The sequence below is a fragment of the Hemiscyllium ocellatum genome, chromosome 26 (assembly GCF_020745735.1).
Source record: "Hemiscyllium ocellatum isolate sHemOce1 chromosome 26, sHemOce1.pat.X.cur, whole genome shotgun sequence".
NCBI lineage: Eukaryota > Metazoa > Chordata > Chondrichthyes > Orectolobiformes > Hemiscylliidae > Hemiscyllium > Hemiscyllium ocellatum.
In genome coordinates, this window is record NC_083426.1 from 39,437,737 (window position 1) to 39,462,063 (window position 24,327).

At 38.4% G+C, this 24,327-nt stretch overlaps 1 protein-coding gene across 1 annotated transcript in view; it reads right to left on the reverse strand.

The window, feature by feature from the left end:
• Positions 1–3,448: 3,448 nt before the first annotated feature.
• LOC132828423 (peroxisome proliferator-activated receptor delta-like) overlaps positions 3,449–24,327 on the reverse strand; it is a 92,267-nt gene continuing 71,388 nt past the window's right edge. The window contains exons 6-7 of the mRNA XM_060845525.1: positions 21,513–21,960; positions 3,449–7,490 (exon numbers count right to left, since the gene is read on the reverse strand). Of these exons, the coding sequence (XP_060701508.1) occupies positions 7,243–7,490; positions 21,513–21,960 (696 nt within the window). The 3' untranslated portion in view covers positions 3,449–7,242. The remainder of the gene's footprint in view (positions 7,491–21,512; positions 21,961–24,327) is intronic.

The following is a 24,327-nucleotide window of genomic DNA, read 5'->3' on the forward strand; positions in this document are numbered from 1 at the left end:
ATTTCTAAGCAATGTGGGACCTTATCCAAAAGCAACATAATCTGCTAATGGTTTGGCCACTTCAGTTCAACAACCATGTGCATTGTGGACTATTTACTTTAGCTTTCTTGGTTAACAATCATGAAGTCAATTCACAATGCCTATGTCCTCATGTGAATAAGTTCCTTTTGGCTCACAACTTGTCTTTGAAGTTTATTGAAAAGTCCCATTGCTTCTTCAAGACATGTTGGAATAATGCAGGTTAGGCAATTACTTATAAATCTGCCTTTACAATATTGCTGCTTGAATTTTAATGTTTGCTTACCTTTAAGTCAGAACCAACTACAGAATTTGGAGACACCGATTTACCAAATAAATTAGCATATGGAACTTGTTACCACATGAAGTACTTGAAACAATTAGTGCAGATAATTTAGAGGCAAAGTTAGATAAGCATAAGACAGATGAAAACTATAAAATGTATGGTGGGAGACAGGGTTAAATAAATGGTCAGGACTCATGTGGATCATCACATTAGTATAGACTTGTTTCAATGGTGCACATTCTATATAATATAATAGGAAAAACATCTGTGGCTCCTGATTTACAATAAGTTGAAAATATCGTAACACTGCTCAGTGATTGAGCAAAGCAAAGTCAGATGTTGTAACTGACAAGTCAATACTGATCAAGAAGTGAGGTAACTGCCACTTTGTAAATCATTATTGCAACTCCATTTAGTGCACAGCTGTGGTTGCTGTAGAACCAAGAAATATTGCTGATATTGAAAGTGTACAAGACAGCAAAACGAATGATGAAGAGTATTTGATTATGAGCGCATTCTCTGTTGGCAACTAATTGATAGAAATCTGTGGCGAGGAGTCGCTGTGGGATTTAATCTATGCAGTACGCCATCTACTTTGATGGCATGTCTACACACTATTAAACCAGCAGTAAGTCTACTCTTTGATTTGAATTTCTTACCTGCACAGTGGCACAATGAATCAGAATTGCTTAAATGAAAACTCAAGTTTTAGAGATTACTCTTTCCAGGCAAAAAGACTTGCACCAGTTAAGCAACAGAAAAGTTAAACTTTTAAAATTCTTTTTTTATTTCAATTGCCTGGTCTCGAGGTAAAAAGCTTCAAAAATGATGTTTAACATTAGGTACAGAACGAGAGAGTCCAACTTAACCACAAGTCACAGTGTCATTTATTGTCTTCACATATTACAGAAAACCATCTTGTATTATCCATGTGCTTCTAAATTTATTATTGACCTAATTAAAACAGAAGTACCATTTATAATGGGTGATGTTCACTTCAAAAATTTAATTTTCAGTGAAATCGCAATCTAAAAAGGTACAATTTTTAAGTGAAAAAATATTTGGTGAATTGTTTAATACCGCTGAAAGGTATTTTTCATGGGAAATCCAACAACATTTTGGAGTATTGCCTCCAACTTGTTGATATCTGCCGAATTTCAGCAAAAGGCATCACATCTGGAAATAACAGCAATTTTAAGTAACATTTGCCATTGAATATTTGAATACCATGAATACAAAATACCATGTTTTAACATAATGCAATTTTCTCATTTAATTTTTCTCCAGCTTTTACTTTGAAATTTATTGCATGCTTCTTAGGATATATATATAATGCACAAGCTACATACAGTATCAAAATATTTTACTATCCTGAGATGGGACATAAAAATGTTGTCCCTATCTACTTTGAAACATCAGTATTATTAGAACATGAATGGATGAATAAAGCACCGTCCATGTTTAGGCACCAAACCTCATTTGTTTACTTTGACCATAATGAAACCTTTTCCGATGGAGGTAACAACAATTAAATTAGTGCCTAACCCCTGAACATAGAATACAGACATACCTTGCAACTGATATTGTCACAGTAACTACGTAAACGAAGGAAGCCTTGCCTGCATAACAAAATAACCAAATGAAATTATAGTATTGAAATAATCCCAAATAATGGCACAGTGCTTTAAAGCCCTGAGTAGATACTCGTGTCTGTTTCCTGTAGGTACTATATTGAAGTTATCACCCATTTATTCACATGTCCATGTAGATTTAAAACCAGGGAAAAGTGCAAATGTACAATTACCTGTCCATCAGACAAGAAGAATGTGTCACAGTGAGTACTCCAATTAAAATAAAACCATAAAAGAAGTGATTACAAAGCTTTGTCTTCCACTGAGAGATGAAAATCCAATTGTTTAAATTGTGCAACTGTCATATGTACACCTGCATCTGACACTCCACAGTTGACATGGAAAAGCTAAATTATACGTCGATCACAAGTGATGCATTTTCAACATCATGGCTAAAATATATATTCCTGTTTTCTAGTATTTCGTAACAGACATAGCCAGCAAATAGTGTAAAGTGACTACACCAGAAAACCCCTGATGCAAAAAAAAAGGTTGAAAGAGGCGACACTTGTTCAGGCTTATTTCTATTTTGAATGGAAATGGCTTGATCCCCTCATCTCTGATAATGTTCTTCTATGAGTAAGATGGAACAGTTGTAGACAATATCTGTGTAAACTGTAAATGTGATTCTAGCTCAGCTTCCATCGTTCACTAGGAAAGAGCTATTTTGATAATTAACAGTTTTTTAAACATTCTGGAATCCAATATAAAAACATCTTACACCAGAGTTTTTAAGAAGCTCTTTTAGTACAAAAATACTATCAGTGTAAACAGCACAATGTTAGAACCACAATGACCAGGTAGTGCATAGCCTATAGTACAAAAGTAAAGGAAGTAAATAATCTTATTAACAAAACAACATTAACCAAACAGAGGCACTCTGTTTAAATGACAAAAAGACAATATTTAACTAAATGCAGAGTCTAAACAAATGCATTAGTTTAGCAAAACATACATGATAAAGCTTATTTATTGCATCTTCCACAGACAGAATATTTAATAATACCAAATAAACTGATTTAAAAAGGTTATAACTATATAATTCAAAAACTAATATAACTGATACTTATTTAAATTAGTATTAGAGTCTATTAGACTAAAAATGTAAATCCTTTTCCCAGATGCCTTTTGCAATCATTGCATTGGCTCAATACACGTGAAAAAAAGACAGTTGGTGGAAGATTTCTTTCAGTTTGAGAATGTAACAGACAAGTCGAAGACAAATATAGTTGGTAATGCACCCAGAGGGCACTTCTGCACAAACAAAATTATTAGAGTCTGAAGCAAAGTTAAAAAGTGCATAAATCAGTTTCAGACTTTGTTTTCTTTTATATTCCTCATTTTCCTACCTTGCTATCAATAATTTATTGCCAACAAGTGATTTTCAGCAAATATGCTTGATTCCTTAACAAGACGTCACACAGTGCAAAAATGGAGTGTAAAATAAAAATTAAATGAATAATTCACTCTGGTTTCTTTCAGAACTTTATGTTTGGAATGGATCATTAAACATTTCAATTTTTAAAAGATACGTAGGTATATCACAAGAAAACTACAAATTTTCATGTGCATTTAATTGCATGTAATTCTTGCCAGAGAAATTGCATGTAAAGATTTGAGAAAACCTGTCACATTAACAGTCATAGTTTATTCAACAATTAGCTTTCTTTACTTCTACACACCACTAATCCTTACATTATTCTTCAGCTCATGAATAGGCAAGCAACTCTTCCTTGTTTAAGTGCTTGTATTAGTCAATAATAAATCATGAAGTTAATTAATTAATTTGAGACTTTACAAAACTGAATGTCACTTAAGCTAAAGATATTTTTAAAAACGTGTCAGCTTTGATTACAGTAATTATTTTAAAGGTGAGAATCTCCATTCAGATTTTCCTGGAATCCTCCTGCAGAATTGGTTAGTGTGGAATATGAATTATGTGGTAAAACCGTCAATGATTTACTGTGAACAATATATTGGTATCAATTGTGTAAAGTAAGCAGTTATATAATGCTGGAGATCACAGCAGGTCAGGCAGCATCCATGGAGAGAAAGCAAGCTAACATTTCAAGTCCAGATGATTTCATCCATGCTCTCTCTTCATGGATGCTACCTGACCCCAGTGATCTCCAGCTTTTGTTTTCAGTTCAGATTCTAGCATGTGCAGTAATTTGCTCCTACCTAATTGTATAATATCTGGCCAGTGTCAAATGGAAAATAGCATTTGGCAGTAAAATCCTGTCTTGATCAAAGAAATCCATTACTGCACACTACATATGTAGGTCCCCTGCAAATGTCATGGTCAGTGGTTTAAGAATATACTGTTATTAGTTGCTTGTTCCTTCCTCCTACCTATTTTACTCCTCATTGACATTGATCCCATATAACAGAAATCATCATAAGGACACTTTTACATTTCTGTACTTTACATGGTGATTAGCCTTGTAGACACTACGTTCAATCTTCAAATGGTCAAATTTGGATCCTGAAAAGAACAGCAGTACACTTTTGTCGACTTAATTATTTTTATATATAGCAAGCTGTTGTCCTGAAAGGAAGAGCACGGCAATCTCTAGTGGAGTGGATTGGAAATTGACCTCAACATCATCAGGATTTGGAGGGATGAAGTAAGGTACTTCTCACTTATGATATCCATCCAGTACTGTTGGAGGGTAACATGGACATTTATTTAGTAGAACTGTGGCCTCAACTTTGATGTATTCTCTGGTCAAACCTCCGCAGTCAACACTTGCATGAAATAAAAATAGTGGGCTGATTGCACAAAGTAGTGGAGAGCACCTAAAACTCTTGGAAATATATCCACAGAAGAGAGGGAATATATTAGAGAAAAGATCAGAAGGGACCATTTGCAAAGGAATAGAACATTTAAAACAATCAAACAGTATCAATAGGAAAACAGATAAAAATTAAGAACAAAATAAACAAAATTCATAACTATTTGAAACAAACAGCAGCAAAACTCATTTCTGGATTTAGGTTCCATGATTTAATCACATCTCAATATTACAAAGTGCCCTGCAAATGTCTTTCCCAGTTTTAAGATCCAGAACCGTGTCAGTCTTCATTATGTCCTGCAAAACAGCCCACTGGTCAAATCAATCAGCTCCTGTTCAGTCTGTGCTGCATAATAACTGAACTGACAGCCAATTCCAGAAAGCATCCCCAACTCAGAGCACCAGCCGGACACACCAGAAACCTTTCCATGTTCCCTTCAAGAGAGCCAGCAATAATTCTAAAGTTGTAACCATTAAATCAAATTAACAAATTAATGTAAAATATAATCGTAAAATAATATCGTAAAAATGTAATACTGCACATTGTGTGAACGTAAGGAAGAATTTCCACTTATGGCTTTACCTGCATTACTTTATGTCTGATGCATAGACTATCCAGTACTTAGCATCAAATTTGCACTGAATTAAATTTACTATGAACTATAATTTGGAGATGCTTGGCTGTGTGAACTTATCTGGTATTATGCTGTTAGTAACAAATGGCAAATACCAGAAATATTAAAACAAAACCAAAAATGCAAAGCAAGCATGCTTGGATCTGAAAAGTAGATAACATTTCAAAAGATCCATAACTGGAATTTATTTCATTTTTGTCTCTCTTCAAATGCTGATGGGCTGCTATGTATTTCCAATATGATCCTTTTATATAAATATAATAATTTTGTATTGACAGGAATCAGTAGCAGTGCAGTAGCTGAGGATGGGGTCTGGCAGGTAATCAGAAACCTATTGCTCTATCATTCTTGTTCCATTTGTACTACCAAATTATTGGAACAACCTTTTTTAAAATGGCTTATGGAGAATAAAATTCTAAAATTTCCTTGCCTTTAGCAATTCAGGACTGATTAGGCAAAATTGTTAATACAGATATGCAAAACATTTTTAAAAAGCTTAAGAACAACTACATAGAAATGAGAGGAGAGAATAAATATTATTTGCATTCTGTGTACTGTTCACAGACAGCACACAAAATACAACTGACAAGGCATATGAATGCCCCATGAATGCGTAAAATATTTTTAACTATTTGTTTGAAGAGGTTACAACACACCTCCTGTGGAGGTTGGGCTTGAACCCAGATCTTCTGACCCAGAGGTGGGGACACTATCACTGTGCCACAAGACCCTAAAAACCAAGTTATACAAATTGACAATGAAAAGAAAAAAAACACAGATTTGGCAATTAAGGTACATCTGCTCAACCCGAGACTTCAATACTAATTAGAGAAACATTAAAATAGTTTAATGGCTTCCATTTATGGTAATATTTTACTCGCTTTTATAATGCTGTTGTTTCACCCAGAAGTCTTCAATGAATTAGATAGAAAGCTTCATTAAAGGTCCTTCATTCATCCCAGTAAACCTACCAGTGTGCATTTTACCACAGCAAGGAAGAAATGTTTCTACAAAACAATCCAAGACACCAAGCCTACTACAGATAGCTTTAGGATTCAGATTCCCCCAAATCTGACATTTTAATCCTCAACAGGGAACTTATGAATGCATCTTCCAAAGAATTTGATAAGCAATGTGAAAGAAGTGACTTGAAAAAATTCAATTAAATTCTCCAATGAAGAAAGAATTGCATTTATATAAAGACTTCTTACTTTTGGGGAAAATCTCTGTTTCTCACACACTCTTTGAAAGGTGGTAAACTTGCAACTCCAAAAGTGCCACATCAGAAAGAGTTAATGGCTAGCCCTGTAAATTTATGCATGTTCTTAATTAAATACTTTTTGGAATATTATCCTTTCTACCACATATTGTTATGTAGTATAAGCCACATTCATTGCAGCAGTTTATAAAATTTCCATACCCTTTAATTATATAAAAAATTAAGACCAGCAAAGGAGACTATACTTTAGGTATAGTGTACTATAGGGCTCAGCATGCTTAGTACCATGATAATTAAGCAACATTTTCTTTATGATCAAGGTTGCATTTACTAATTGAAGGTTTTAGTACTATAAGATTGCAAATTGTAAAATTATTTATTGCAGTAAGTCAGTAGTGTTGCAAATGTATATGCATTCCTACAATTTTCAGGTTTAATCATTATAGTTCTGTTGACTTCAAATTGACATAGCTGCAGCCAGCCTACTCAAGGACAGAAGATTAAAAGGAGTGTATAGTTACAGATATTTTATGTACTGTTGCACAGACTTATTTTGGTGAGAATTCAATGTAGCCATGTTAGGTTTTGGTTCTTGAGGAGGGGGGTGGTGATAGAGAGGTTTGCAAAATTAAGCTGTATACTGAATGCGGACTGTTTGTCAATACATGTCTTTGTAGATCTCCTGTAGCAGTGGATGCAATGAAGTGTCTGCTTCAGTTTTCTTAATCTTCTGGACAAGTTGCGCATTCTCAGTTACTAGCTGCCGTAAGTCAGCCATTTTCTGGAGGAGCTTTGGGAAAAGGTATTGAGAGTCTGGATGGTTGGTTTGCAAATGTAGGCTCAAAGCTTGAAGAATACTATCTTGCATCTCTTCAATCTGTTTTACACTCATTAGCCCAGGACGATCTATATTAAAAGAAGAAAAACAACAATTTGTCAGCACTTTTTTGGATCAGGACTGATTGCTATGTCATGCTCAAGAATAGAGTATTTTGCACCTTCTTCCTTTATAATCTTTACTAGCTTATCACTTTTCTTCCCCTCCCACATCTGGAAAACAAGGTAGAACCAAAGAATACTGTGAGCTTGAATTTTAGGACAACTTTCTGAAACTTGAAGTTAAAACATACAGGCTAGAAATCAAAAGTGAGAAGGCATATGCTGACTGTATTTTACACATAATTGATTGCCTTTGATGGCAGCATACAATTTAAATAAGGTGGGGCATAGGTAATGTTTAAATGGTGTTAAGTGGTGGTTTACTGCGACAGCTTTTGAAGCAACAAGTTCACTAAATGTGAACATAAACCTCAGCTAATGGTGTCGCTGAGGGATGAGTGGCTGACTCTTGGTCTTCTCATGTGGACTGAAATTCACCTTGGATTTTTTGTTGCCCTATCTGAAGGGTGTCTAGAAAAATCAAACACGGAATAGCATTGGAATTAAGAGTTAAAACTAAAAATTTGGCAGCCAGGAGTCAGGTGATGGTAGTTTTCCCTATCGGACTCATAAGCTTTAATCATTGATCTCATAAACACCAAGATGCCCAAATTGAAACAATACAAACTTCACTTAAAAGTTCTACAAACCTAGTCAGACATCTGGTATTAGACACAAGCATGCATTTTCACATAACAGTGATTTTCCAGGCTATCAAATTGTAGGGAACTAACCAACAAGGCAAGGACCAGTTGGACCGGAGGGTCTGTTTCTGTGCAGTATGACTTCCTTTTCACTCTCAAAATGTTTAATAAGGGTTTGGGAATAGAGAGCAGAAGAAAGAATCTTTTTGATTGTCTCCCCCACCAACTCTGCTAGTCCAGAGGGTCCAGTAAGATGGGGAAAAGGGAAAGAAAATGCATTTCTACAAATAGAAAAGTACTGTGCAAAATTTCTCATTAAGAGGAAACGGTTATGACATTTCAATGTTCTGTTTGCAGACCATTGTTCGGGGGTGGGTTAGTACTAGTATGAAACGTAATTGGGAAAATTGCTCTTTGTCTGTATAGGTAGGTAAACCTGACCCAGTTACAAAAGCTATTTATTGTTAGTAGCACCGCACCAGTCTGAAAACATACTGATGTTATTCTCTGTGGTAACGGATATCACCACATATACTACAACCAGAACCAAAGACGCCTCCAACAGGTTTGCTATTCCAGATTCAACATTATGTTGTTCCAAAAATTAACATCTAACATCAGTATTCAAACCTAATGCACTGTTTGCCCCCACGATATATATAACTCTCAGCTTTATTATGCTGCCCTCACACTAAATTTCAGTGCAGTTATATTGCTTGAGGCTTGTGTTTTCAACTGTTTTGCATATTACCTTTCTTGGAAAACCTTTACATTAAATACACTTGTCTCTTTCACAGATTAACATCAGAATATTAACTAAAGTTCATCTACAAAATCAGTGAAAAATAATATTTAAGAAAACAAGATTGCATTTTTTAAACAAATATTGAACAAGCAGTTTGTAACTAATATACACTGCAACAATTAAATAACTTTTAAGGTTTATCAGGAAAGGCTTGGACTTTCTTCACTGGAACGTAACAGGTTGAGAGGTGACCTTATAGAAGTTTATAAAATAATGAGGGTTACAGATAGAATTAATGGTAGTTGTCTTTTCCGCAGGATGGGTGACTTGAAGACTAGGGGGCACACTTTTAAGGTGAAAGGAGAGAGATATAAAAAAAGTAATGGCAGCAAATCTTTTTGAAACAGAGGGTGGGTCAGGTGTGGAATAAACTTCCTGTGGAAGGGGCGGATGGGGGTACAATTGCAACATTCAAGAGATCTTTGGATAAATATATGAATAGGAGGGATATGGGCCAAGAGCACTCAGGTGGCACTAGTTTAATTTGGGATGGCTGCTTTTCAGACTACCAGCCTGTGACCAGTTGCGTACCATAAGGAATGGTGCTGGGTCCACTACTTTTCACCATTTATATAAATGATTTGGATGTAAACATAGGAGGTATAGTTAGTTAGCTTGCAGATGACACCAAAATCGGAGGTGAAGTGGACAGCAAAGAAGGTTTTCTCAGAGGAAGTACAATGGAATCTTGATCAGATAGCCAATGAGCTGAAAGAGTGGCATATGGAGTTATATAAATTAAAGATGCTGCATTTTGGAAAGGCAAATACTATTATACATTTAATAGTAAGGACCTGGGAAGTGTTACTGAACAAACAGACCTTGGAGTGCAGGTTCATAGTTCCTTGAAAGTAGTGCTGCAGGCAGATAAGGGGGCGGCATTTGGTATGCTTTCCTTTATTGGTCGGAGCATTGGATATAGGAATTAGGAGGTCATGTGCAATTGTACAGGACATTAGTTAGGCCACTTTTGGAATATTGCATGCAATTCTGCTCTCCTTCATATCGGAAAGATGTTGTGAAATTTGAAAGGGTTTCGAAAAGATTTACAAAGATGTTGCCAGGGTTGGATGATTTGAGCTATAGGGAGAGGCTGAATAGACTGGGGCTGCTTTCCCTGGAGCATTAGAGGCTGAGGGTGACCTTATAGAGGCTTATGGATAGGATAAATATACAGGTTTTTTTTTAGGGTGGGGGGAGTCCAGAACTACAGAGCACAGGTTTAGAGTGAGAGGGGAAAAATATAAAGGGACTTAAGGGGCAACCATTCACACAGGAGGTGGTCTGTGTATGGAATGAGCTGCCAGAGGAAATGGAGGAGGAAATGGTACAGCATTTAAAAGGCATTTGGATGGGTATATGAATAAGAAGGGTTTAGAGGGATATGGGCTAAGTGCTGGCAAATGGGACTAGGTTAGGTTAGAATACCTGGTCGGCAAGGATGAGTTGGAGCGACGGGTCTGTTTCCGTGCTGTACACCTCTATGACTGGTTGACTGAAGGGTTTGTTTCTGTGCTGTATAACTCTATAACTCAAAGTCAAAGCTTTGAAATCAGCTCGTGGCTCAAGCAGTAAATAAATCACATATTGTGGTTCAACTCTAAATTTTTATGGAGACCACCTATGTAGTGAAAGATTCACGTTTATGTTCTGGTCAGTTAAGTTATTTGATCACATGCTGTCAGTGTTAAAACTACAAATTCTTTAAGAATCTAACAGAACAACTCCAGACTCAACTGACAGGAGTTGATGACCATTAAACTTTTTATCTGAGAACGGGGTTCGCACGGCTCTTCTAATACAGTGGTAGAGTCCCTACCTCTGGACCAGAAGGCCTGATTCAACTCCTATCTGATCCAGACAAGTGTTGTAACACAGTGCTTACTAATGCCAGGAGTTAGCAAAGCACATAGGTTAATCAAGTTAGAAGGGGTAGCTACAATCAACAAATGCAGAGGGACAGTTTCCACAGCAGTGTGTCATCGAACCAACCAAGGAACAGTCTACGTAATGGGTAATGAGATAGGTATAAAAAATGACCTAAGGATAGGAAGTAGCGATCATAACCTGAAGAAGTTAATATTCAGTTTCAGTTGAGAAACATGATCAGAAACAACTGTCTTAAATAAAGGGAATTACAATGAAATGAGAATAGCATTAACTAAAGTGGACCGGGTAGATGGATTAAAGAAAAGACACTTTTTAAGGAGATAAGTCATGATTCTGAGCAAAAATATATGCCAGGAAAGGGGAAAGATTCTAAAACCAGGATAAACCAGTTTAACAAGGAAGTTAAGGAGAGTTTTAAGTTGAAAGACAAAACAAAGGAAGCAAAAGACAGACCCAAACACTGGGATAAATTCAGAATCCAAAGGAGAACTGAAAAGATAATAAAAAGAGAGAGAAAATAAACTAAGAGGGCAAGTTAGCAAATAATAAAAAAAACTGACAGTAAGAGCTTCTTTAAATATATACAAGAACAGAGAGATCAAAGTAAACACAGGCCCCTTCAAAACTGAATGTGGGGAGGAACAAGGATATGGCAGAAAGTTTGAACATCAGCGCTTTATGGTAAAAGGCACTTTGAACATCATATTATTACTAAAGAATACAAAGGAGGAATTAAGTACCATCACCACCACTACAAGTAGTATTAGACAAAATTAATGGGGTTAAAAGCAGATTAGTCCCCTGTTCATGCTGCCTTGCATCCTTTAAAAAAAAAGTAGCAACAGAAATATTGGATGTATTGATTGTAATTTTCCAAAACTCCTTGGACTCTGGAAAAGTACTGGGAAGATTTGAAAGCTAACAATCCCACACCTTTATACAAAAAGAGAGGGAGACAAGATGTGTTTAACTATGGGACAATTAGCCTAACATATTTTATTGGAAAAATGTTGGAATCAATTAAGGAAGTAGTTGCAGCACATTCAGAAAATTGAAATCGATTCAAGCAGAGTCACCATTTAATGAAAAGGGAAATCTTGTCTAATTTGTTAGAGCTTTTTGAGGAAGTCTCAATAAGCATGGAAAGAGGGGATCCAGCAGACATGTCATATATAGACTTCCAGAACATGGTTGACAAGATACCTTACAAAAAGGTTAAGTCACAAGAAAAAAGCACACCCATGGTGTTGGATATTGTATCTTGACATAAATAGAGAACTGGCTAATGGGCAGGAAACAGCATGTGGGGATAAAGGAGTTGTGTTCCAGGTAGGTAACCTTAAGCCAGTGGAGTTTCCAAAGGATCAATGCTGGGATCGCAACAGTTTACAATATATATAAATGACTTAGAAGAAGGAAATGAATGTACTGTAGCCAATTTTGCAGATAACACAAAAACAAGTGGAAAGGCAAGTTGTGAGAGGGATACAAAAAGTTTAGAAATATTGATAGGGCAAGTAAGTGGGCAAAAAGTTCACAAATAGAGTATAAAGTGGGAAAATGTCAAATTGTTCATTTTGGAAGGGAGAACAGAAGAACTCTATTATACAGGCACTTTCAAAAATTGATTGAGTGAGACTGCTCACAGGTAAAGGGATAACTGACAAATGGGAGGCTTTCAACAGTAACATAACAAGAGTTCAAAGACAGTATGTTTCTATAAGTGTGAAGGGCAAGAATATTGGAGGTAGGAACACTTGGCAACTAGAGCTGTTGGGGATCCGGTCAAGAAGAGGATGGAGACATGTCATGTACAGACAGCTGGGATCGAATGAATTCTTTCAGGAGTATAGAGGGAGTGGGAGTACACAGAGGGACAGCAAAAAGGGAACATGGATAGCTTTGCCAGATAAAGGTTAAGAAGAATCCAAACAGATTCTACAAATACATTAGGAGCAAGAGAGTAACTAGGGAGAGAATAGGGCACCTTAAAGATCAAAGAGGCTATCCACGTGTGGAATGACAGGAGATGGAGGAGATACTAAAAGAATACTTTGCATCAGTATTTACTGTGGGAAAAGAAATAAAAGCTAGTGAACTTGGAGAAATAAACGTGAAGTCTTGAAAAGAGTTCACATTACCGAAGAGGTGATGCTGGACATCTTAAAACACAAAAATAGATAAATCCCCAGGGCCTGAGCAGGTGTATCCAAGGACATTAAGGGAAGCTGGGGAAGCAACAGCAGAGCCCCAGCAGAGATATCTATATCATCGATGGCCACAGGTGAGGTGCTGGAAGACTTTAAGAAAGGTTGCAAGGAAAAACCAAGGAAGTGTAGACTGGTCAGCCTGGCATCAGTGGTGGGTAACTGTTGGAGGGGAGAGAGAGAGAGAGAGAGAGACAGAGAGTATTTACATGCATTTGGAAAGGCAAGGTCCGATTAGGGACAGTCAACATGGCTTTGTGCATGGGAATATGTGTCTCATTATTTTGATTGAGCTTTCCTTTAAAAAAAAAGTGACCAAGATGATAAATGAAGGAAGAACGGTAAATGTTGTCTATATGGAATTTAGCAAGGCCTTTGACAAGGTTCTGCAGAGTAGACTCGTTAGATCACATGGAATCCAGGGAGAGCTAGCCAACTGGATACAAAATTGGCTTGACAGTAAAGGACAAGGTGGTGATAGAGGGGTGTTGTTTGGACTAGAGGCCTTTGACTGGGTAGTGTGCTGCAAGGATCAGTGCTGGGTCTACTTATTTGTCATTTATAGAAACAATTTGTATGAGAATTTAGGAGGCATTGTTAGTAAGTTTGTGGATGACACCAAAATTGATGGTATACTGAACAATAAAAAAGGTTACCCAAGAGAACAAGATTTTGATCAGCTTGCCATTAGGCCAAGGAGTGGCAGGTGGAGTTTAATTTAGATAAATATGAAGTGTTGCATTTTGATAAGACAAACCAGAACAGGATCTACATGTCAAATACAGAAACCTAGGGGTGCAGGTATATAGTTTATTGAAAGTGACGTCACATTTAGACAGGGTGATGAAGGTGGCATTCAGCACGCTTGCCTTCATTGGTCAAAGCGTTGAGTAGGAGTTAGGACGTTCTGTTGTGGCTGTACAAGACATCGGTGAGGCCACTGTGGACTAATCGTGTGCAATTTTGGTTGTCCTGTTATTGGATGGATGTTATTAAACTAGAAAAGGGTGTAGAGAAGATTGACATGAATGTTACTCATACTGGAGGGTTTGAGTTATGGGAAGAGGCTGGATAGAATCAGATGCACAACATGGAAACAGACCCTTTGGTTCCACATGTCCATGCTTACCAGATATCCTAAACAAATTTAGTTCCATTTGCCAGCATTTAGCCCACATATTCCTAAACCCTTCCTATTCATATACCCATCCCTTTTAAATGTAATTGTACTAGTCTCCACCACTTCCTCTGGCAGCTTATCCCTTACCTGCACCACCTTCTGCATGAATAAGTTGCCTCTTAGGTTCCTTTTAAATCTTTTCTCCGCTCACCATATGCCCTCTAGTTTTGGACTCCTCTACCCTGGAAAAAAAGATTTAACTATTCGCCTTATCTATGCCCCTCATAAGTTTATAAACTTCTACATGGTTACCCCTCAGCCTCCAAAACAGCACTGAAAACAGCTCCAATCTATTCAACCTCTCCCTTTGGCTCCAACATCTTTTACTGGAGTGCAGTAGGTCGAAGTTTATAAAATCACAAAGGGTATTGATAAGGTGAATGCCAGGTGTATTTTCCTATGATGGGGGCTTTCAAGACTAGGGAGCATATTATTAAGATGAAAGGAGAATTTTTTTTTAAAACAGACAAAGGGCAATTTTTTTTATTAGACACAGTGGTTAGTGTGTGAAATGAAGTTCCAGAGCAACTGGTAGATGAGAGTACAGTTACAGCATTTAAAAGATATTGAGATAAGTATTCAAAAAAAGCTGTTTGGAGAGATATGGCCCAAGTGCACGCAGGTGGGACTAGTTTAGAATTTTGGTCAGTATTGACTGATTGGACCAAAGGGTCTGTTTCCATGGTCTATGACTCTAAGTTATAAGAAGAGGCTGCATAGACTGAGACGTTTTTCCCCTAAGGATAGGAGGCCGAGAGATAGAGGTCTATAAAATCATGAGGCATAGATAAGACCTTTTCCCCAAGATAGGGGGCTCCAAACCTAGAGGGCATAGGTTCAAGGTGAGAGGGGGAAAGATTTAAAAAGGGACTTGAATGGCAACTTTCTTACACAGACAAAGGTGAATATAAGGAACGAGTCACAGAAAATGGTAGAGGCGAGTACAACTATAATTATTATATTAATAGGAAAGATTTAGAGACATATGTGGGCGGCACGGTGGCATGTGGGCGGCACGGTGGTTAGCACTGCTGCCTCACAGCGCCTGAGACCCGGGTTCAATTCCCGACTCAGGCGACTGACTGTGTGGAGTTTGCACGTTCTCCCCATGTCTGCGTGGGTTTCCTCCGGGTGCTCCGGTTTCCTCCCACAGTCCAAAGATGTGTGGGTCAGGTGAATTGGCCATGCTAAATTGCCCGTAGTGTTAGGTAAGGGGTAAGTGTAGGGGCATGGGTGGGTTTCGCTTCGGCGGGTCGGTGTGGACTTGTTGGGCCGAAGGGCCTGTTTCCACACTGTAAGTCTAATCTAAAAAAAATATGGGCCAAACATAGGCAAATGGGACTAGTTCAGAGTAGAAAACCCGGTCAGCATAAGTGAGTTGGACCAAAGGGTCCAAAGATGCATGTCTCTATGACTCTAAGAAAAACTGCAGAACTGCAACACAAAGGGACTTATGCATGAAATACAAGCGAACACACATGTAAAAGATAATCACAAAGACTAACAGAATGTTGGCCCTTATTTCAAGGCTTTGGATGACGAGAGTAGGGAATTCTTACTCCAGCTGTACAAGATGCTGATGAGACCACATCTGGAGTACCAGCAGCAGTTTTGGTCCCATTATTTAAAGGAGGTATCATTTTAATTGGAGGCAGTTCAGAGGAGGTCAACTCAGATGATCTCTGTATGGAGGTATTGTTTTATGAACCAAGGTTAAAACGGATTTAGAAGAACAACAGGTGATTAGATTAGATTACTTGCAGTGTGGAAACAGGCCCTTCGGCCCAACAAGTCCACACCGACCCGCCGAAGCGCAACCCACCCATACCCTTACATTTACCCCTTACCTAACACTACGGGCAATTTAGCATGGCCAATTCACCTGACCCGCACATCTTTGGACTGTGGGAGGAAACCGGAGCATCCGGAGGAAACCCACGCAGACACGGGGAGAATGTGCAAACTCCACACAGTCAACCGCCTGAGTCGGGAATTGAACCCAGGTCTCAGGCGCTGTGAGGCAGCAGTGCTAACCACTGTGCCACCGTGCCGCCCACAAAGGTGATCTATTGAAAAATATAGGACTTTAAAAAGGGGCCTGACAGGATAAATTCTGAAAGGATGTTTCCACTCACAGGAGAGTCTAGGACAAGACAGTATAATCTCAGAATAAATGGGGCACCAATTTAAGATCGAGATGATAGCAAATTTCTTCTTTGAGGGTCAAGTGTCTTTGAGCTGTGGGGAAAATTTCTTCTGGATATGTTCAGTGGAGATATACAGATTATCAGTAAGGGAGTTAAGGAATACAGGGAATTTCCTCACATCTACAGAAAAGTAGATGTGAGGAATATTGTACCAACCATGATCCTACTGAATAGTAGAGCAGACTTGAGAGGACAAGTAGCCTATTCCTATTCCTGTTCCTATTTCTTATGGTACAGGACTTTGTAAACAAAGGCACAGAATATAAAAGTACATTATGCAAGATGCAAACTCATTCTTTCACAACTGAACTAGTGTCCAATTCTGAACACTACCATTTAGGGTAGACCTGAAGGCTTTAAAAAGGGTACAGACAGAACAGATTTACTACACAATAGCTTTAGAGATGAGTATTGAATTAAAGACGTTAAAACTACTAAGCAGAGATATGGTAGGAGTATTTAAAACTATAAGGGCTTCAGATCAATTAAACAACCTCTCAAAAATATAATTCTGAAAAGATTATACAGAATGGACTCAGACGCTGTTGCCACTGACTGGAGAGATTAGTGCTAGGGTCATTTTTCTCAGAATAAGGGGTCAGCTATACATCTAACTTTGAAGCGACGCATGTCATCATTTGACTTGACTGTGCTATTCAATAAGATCATGACAGATCTAACTGTGGCCTGTGGCAATGCTGCCACTTTAACAAGCTTATTTTATTCCTCCTCTCTTTCAAGAGGGGTTGTAAAGGCAAAGATGTCGATCTGTCTGGAAGTGACTACTTTAAACAATGGCAGGGTAGTGGTCAGTTCACCCTGATTAGATTTTTCTAGTTTGGTTCGTTTTTGCAGGCAATCAAACTGCTGGCAGCAGAGAAGCTGTTACTGTGAAACAGATGTTTCTTGCCTGACTCTTTTCTCTGAAATCTTTCCGGCTTGTAAGAACCGGAGGTTGAATTTGCCTTTTGCCAAGAGGGGTGTTTATGGGATGTTATGGGATGTTTATGGGATGCTATCTCAAGTCAGTTAAATTTTCAAATCATTAAGTTACTCTAAATTGTATTTTCCTTTGATTGTATTTTAACCATGGTGTGTAAATAAATTCTGTTTTGCTTGAAGCTTAGTAATTTGACCAGATGCTTCACTCCTGGAATACCCACTCAACGTCTACCTTTAAAATAAGAAAATGTTAGTGTCTGGGTTACCCTGCTTCAAATGTTTTGAGGGAGTGTGGCCTGGTTCATAACAGGCCTAAACTCTGCACTCCCACTTATCCAGATAAACTCAGTCACCATATTTAGTCACTAGGAGAAAGCGAGGACTGCAGATGCTTGAGAGTCAGAGTAAAGAGTGGTGCTGGAAAAAGCACTGGCCAAACAGCACCTGAGGAGCAGGAGAGTCGACATTTCGGGCATAAGCCATTCTTCAGAAATCCTGATGAACGGCTTATGCCTGAAATGTCAACTCTCCTACTCCTCAAATGCTGCCTGACCTGTGTGTTTTCCAACATTACACCATATTTAGTCAATCATCCACTGACCGCTATTTACAAATATTCAATAGCTCTGCCTCCACAGTCCCCTTGGAAAGAGTTCCAAAGAATCATGACCTGCACAGCAAAAAATAGACATGAGTTTTTGCTTAAAACGCAAGTTTTTTAAAAAATAGTGTTCCCTAATTTTAATCCCTATGACAAAGGGGAAGCATTGTAAACAATTCCCCATAAATTGTAGTGATATATATATAAATAACAAAGAAACAAGTGTCCGAAGAGGAGGGTACTAGATTTTAGATCAGATTCCCCACAGTGTGGAAATAGGCCTTTCAACCCAACCAGTTCACACCGACCCTCCAAAGGGTAACTCACCCAGACCCATTCCCCTCTAACTAATGCACCGAACACTATGGGCAAATTAGCATGACCAATTCACCTGACCTGTACATCTTTGGACTGTGGAAGAAAACCGGAGCACCATCTGTACTGTGGAGTTCAACTGATCTTATTAATGGCATGGCAAGTGTTTGCAATAATCAAAGTTTAAGTGATCTTTAATGCATAAGGTCTGGCTATCTTGACTCAAAGCCTATAATGTGGTGTAACTATGCTATTGTTAAATGAACTGAACATATAAAAATCTGCAAGACGGTGCTCAAGATCCGGCTGAACATTAAATTGATGCGGTCAAAGTTATTGCTAAATTTGTAACAAATAAGCCAAATGGGCTGGTTGCCTGGAGACTTGAAGTTGGCAGAGATGAAATTATTGTTCTGTTAATCATGTGAGGCTGTAAATCAGAAAACTAGCTTTGTAAGATGATCTAAATCTTGATGTTGGCAAGACAATACTGACCAATGTGTAATGAGAAGGCAAGTTTCACCTACTCAGAGCTTTTCCATGCAGATAGCAAGCACTAAGCAAGGTTTAAGGAACAGGGCTCCAGGAGGATATCTCGCTAAGTCAAGATGAAATAGGCTGATAATTACCTGGAGACTGGAAGGAGAATATTAATTACTCCCTTTTTTCTAAGTTACAAACAAGCCCAGGCAACCTCAAATAAGTGGACTAGTAAGTTAAGTCTTATTGAATGCAAGTTTCTTTTATGAATGTCAAATAAACATGTTTTGTGCAAAAAATGTTTTGGGAGTCTTACATTGTTGGCTATGTATATTAAACATCCAAGCCAAAAAGGGGATTATTAACAAAATGCATTATTTTAGTAAGCAACCAAATTGATATCGTCATATAGAAGATACAACTGCACGCAACAGGGTTAATGTAGGGAAAAAGGTGCTTTGTAAGGAGCAATGGAATGAAATCATCTTCTGAACTAATGAGTAGACCCAAGATTTACTTAAAAGATAGTCAACCTGCTGTTGGGAGCAAAAGAAATAAAACCTAAATGTTACATATCAGTATCTGGTTAAGGAAAACTAGTTTAGTCAGAATCAAGAGAATTTGTATGGGCCTCGCCGGGATAAGATAATCAGACTAAGGGAAGCATTAAAGCAAATCGGATTGTATTATATGCAATAGGTGGAGTTGAGAACAACTGTGATAACATCCTGGAGAAGGGGGAGGGCAGCCAAGATACCAGACAGCAGAGTTGACAGCCTGTTTATGGTGCTGATGCACCAAGAATGACACCTTTCCAATAATCCTAATGAGGTACCAGATATGGAGGAATATTTGGCATATTAGATAATCTTAACTAACTGTGGACTGAGAAGTTCCTAAGCTGATGATTGAGAACTGCAGTACACTATAAATGCACTTTGAGGTCAAGGCACTTTAGATAAACCAAATGGGGAACTAAACAATGGTACTCCAATTCACCTGGAAAGTATCTTATTCACCTCTCAGCAGCAGGTGAACTTTTCAGTCAAACTAAGGTACTGTCTTGCGGAAATACAACTGGACTCTTGGATAAGGATTAGCAGGGATCCAATAAGTCTCTCTATACGTATGTGGATTGATTGTGGTCAGTATGCAAGAGGTGCTGAAGAAGATGACCCTATTCCTCCACCTATGGAGAGTCCATGAGGTAAAGACCACTGGTCCAAAATCCTAAAAACAGGAGAGAGGAGAAAAAAAAGAATAGCTAGATATATGGATAACTCAGGGAAGTTGTGACAAGATGGAATACTAAGAGGCATCTATTAACCCAAGAAAAACAATGGGAATAAAGCTGGAGTTGGGGTTGGGGTGGGATGAGAATACCTTCCAATTGGATTGAATGGAAAACAAAAGACCCCAAAGTCCATGGAAATAAATACTAAGTAGTGTGAAATAAAAACCAATCCTCAGCATAAACACACAGCGGCAAGCTATACAATAAGGGGTTAAATTACGACATTAAGAAAAAAAATTGTTCAGCAAAAGGAAAGCAATCAGAATGCATACATACGATGGGACAATGGTACAGGGAAATGCCATTGTGTGTCATCGTCTGATAAAGTCAAGATAATGATCACCTAATTCAATAACTCTGAAGGGTCACTGGACTCAACATGTTAACTCTGCTTTCTCTGCACAGCTGCTGCCTGACTTGGTGAGTTTTTCCAACAATTTGTTCTTTTTCCTCTCAGAGATTCTGCCTGTTCTACTTAAAAGGCTAATTCTTCTCTGATTGGGCATCTTCATGATCAAAATTTCCTAGGTGTTTTAGGGGGTTTTAGTGGTAAATTTGATTGCCACTATGTACATTTGAGAAGTAGTTGATGGACACATTCATGGCTGACAGCGTCATAGAGATATACAGCATGAAAACAGAACCTTCGGTACAACTCATCCATGCCGACCAGATATCCCAATCTGACCCAGTCCTATTTGCCAGCATTTGGCCCATAACGCTCTAAATCCTTCCTATTCACATACCAATCCAGATGCCATCTATATGTTATTATTGTATTCGCCACAATCAATTCCTCTGGCAGCTTATTCCCTCAAATGAAAAGTTACCTCTCAGGTCCTTTTTAAATATTTCCCTCTCACCTTAAACCTATGCCTTCTAGTTTTGGACTCTCCCACCCTAGGAAAGAGACCTTGGCTATTCACCATGTAGGATATAAATTTTTAAGCACCAAGGGAATCGAGGGCTGCAAGATGTGGTAGGAACATGGGGCTTATGTAGAAATTCAGCCACAATCTTAGTGGATGGTGGAGCAGTTTGAGGGACCTTATTGCCCGCTATTATTGTTCATATTTAAAGACAAATCTTTTCTAATAGCTAATATGCCAACAACCAAAAATCAAAGAATGGAGGATGATTAGCAAAACAACCAGAGGCAACATTAGGAATACTTTCCCTGATTATGCAATGAATGATTAAAATTTGGAATGCACTGCCTAATAATCTGCATTGACTACCAGTCTGAATAGCAATTTTGAAATGGAATTAGAGTGTTACTTGAAGGACAAATAATTGCAGGAATGAAAAAGTGAAAGTGCAGGGTTGTGGCAATATCTGTATTGCTCTTTCTGCACCATACCATCCCATGATTCTCTGTAGGAAAAAGAGTTAGTGTTTCCATTGATAAAAGTATAGTTCCTTACCTCCACATAAAATAATGGCAGCCACAAAAAGAGCTAAGTCACTATCATCCAGTTCCAAAGCATTGAATTTCACTGCAAACTCAAACTTGGGTTCCATAATTTCACTAAACGGTTTGCGTAGACTCCTCAAGAATTCACGAGTTACAAATCCATTTCCATTAGCCACAAGAAGACCATCCTTATTCATTATTGATGCCAACATGGCAAAAATGGCTTCATGTACACCATATTTTAATAATGTCACCTGGTCATTCAGGTATAGCTTTAAGAAGTCAGGGATGCACTTGGCAAACTCAGTGAGCTCTCGCACTGTTTCAACAGTTGTGCACTGGCAACGATGGAAGACATGAACTGCAATCTCTTTGTTTGGAATTCCATTTACTGATTGTTTCCAAACTAGGTTTTTCTCAGCCTGCCAAAGAGTTTCCATGTCATGAATCACAAAAGGCTGCAATCAGGAAAGAAAATTACAAATTAGAATTTATTTGGAGAACCAGATTTATTTGACATTTACTTTACTGACTGACAATTATAATGTCAATTCACATATCACCTGTTCCACCACAATGTCAAGAGGTCAACTGAAAACACAAACGTGACGATTTTCCACAATTCTAATCCTATACATAATTAATTGAAAATACAAAACTATTTCCACAACTTAAATGGCAATTTACCATTTTATTCAGCTAGCCAGAAGTGAATTTAGAAATTATCTACTGACTTTAATCCACTACTATTATTTTTGTTTCCCTCATATGGGAAATACCACATTCGTAGCACACAAGGTTGGAGTTATACAGCACTGATGCAAGCTGAAATGGATGGGAGAAATGCCTCCTCCATTTCAACCCTCTAAATATCACAATCCCTCTATACAACACTGCTTTCTCTCCAACATGTGCTCAGTCGTATATAACCCATGACTCTTAACTGTCCACATGCTCTCAGATTCACACGCCCGAGTCACCTGTCTCTCTTTTTGACTTTCACTCACTGAAAACTGTTTCAATTCACATAATAGCTTTTTCTCAACAGTGAAAGGCTGCTTCTGGAAACGAAGGTTAGGTGACCAACATTAAGTCAAAGTATTAACTGTTAATATGAAAGACAGAAGTAGAAAGTGCCACAACATTTACAGCAAACTAGGCTTCTGTCAGTTTCTGCACTCAGTCATGATTCTGGGTAATCCAAGTTGGAGGAGGGGAAAAATCTCTGGCTATAACAGGCTACTCCTTTTTTGAGGTATTTTAGGTGTTAGAGGTGATTTCCTCAAATTCCAGGAGCAGCAAATTACTGTTTTATATGCTGTTGCATTGTTTTGGAACTTTGAAGAAAGAAGGAAGTCAAAACAACAGTACTTTTTAAAAGGGAGAGGAACAGACAAAGGCAGCACATGGGGAGGTCAGTGCAGGAGAGAGAGAGAGAGAGAGAAAGACACCCACACTGCTAACTGACACAGCAGTGAACCTGCACAGTTATTGCCTTTGCTGTTTGAATTCATGTATCGCTGGACACCAGAGTGCACCTGAGAAAATTAACAGTGAAATTCACAAGTGATCTTGGAGAAACCTGTGTGGGAGAGGTCACAGCACAGAAACAAATAAGTGAATATTTTTAAGTGTGTCACCTACAGAAGGTCTGCAGTGGTGAGTTGAGTTGGTTCTTTCTTGATTATATGTTTTATTGAGATGTGTCACTTGATTTAAATTTAAAATATATGCCATAAATATTAAGCTAGCGCGGAGCAGCGTTTTGTAGAGGAATAAGACAGTGCTATTTTTTGGGTCTGTAGATTGGAATGGGCAAAAATGACCTTTAGCAGACTGATAATATGCTCTTCTTGTCAGATGTTGGAGTTTAGGAAGCATTTGCATGTTACTGAGGATTTTGTCTGCAATAAATGCCATTATTGCGAATCCTATAAGATCGAATTGATCGGTTGGAGAGACAGTTAGAAGTAATGATGAATTTACAAGAGCAAGGAGATGTGATGGATGACAGTTACAGGAAGGGGAAAATGTTGCAGATACAGTCACATAGATGGATTAACTCCAGGAAAGGTAGGAGAGGTAGGCAGGAGTCTTCTGTGACAATCCCCATTTCAAACGAATATGCTGTTTTGGAAAATGTAGGGGGTGATAGATTCTCAGGGGGATGCAGCACGAACAGCTAAGGTTTCTGGTATTGAGGCTGGATCTAATGCAATGAGGGATATGTCGGACTCCAAGAGGTCAATTGTGTTGGGGGACTCTCTAGTCCAAGGCACAGACAGACATTGCTGAAGCCAGCAGTGAAAAATCAGAATGGTGTGTTACCTCTCTGGTACCAGGATCAAGGATGTCTCACAGAGGGTGCAGAATGTTCTCAAGGGGGAGAGGGACCAGCAGGAGGTTATTGTACACATTGGAACCAATGACACAGGAAGGCAAAAGATTGTGATTCTGAAGGGAGAATATAGAGTTAGGCTGGAATTTAAAAAGGAGATCCTCGAGAGTAGTACTATCTGGATTACTATCGGTGCAGAAGCTACTGAGGGTAGGAATAGGAGGATAGAGGAGATGAATGCATGGCTGAGGAGCTGGTATATGGGAGAAGGGTTCACATTTTTGGATCATTGGATTCTCTTTTGGGGTAGAAGTGACCTGTCCAAGAAGGGCGGATTGCACCTGAATTGGAAGGAGACTAATATACTGGCAGGGAGACTTGCTAGAGCTGCTCAGGAGGATTTAAACTATTTTGGGGGGGGGGGGGGGGGGGGGCAGGGGAATAGTGAGGAAAGAGATCAATCTGAGACCGGTAAATCGTATGAGGA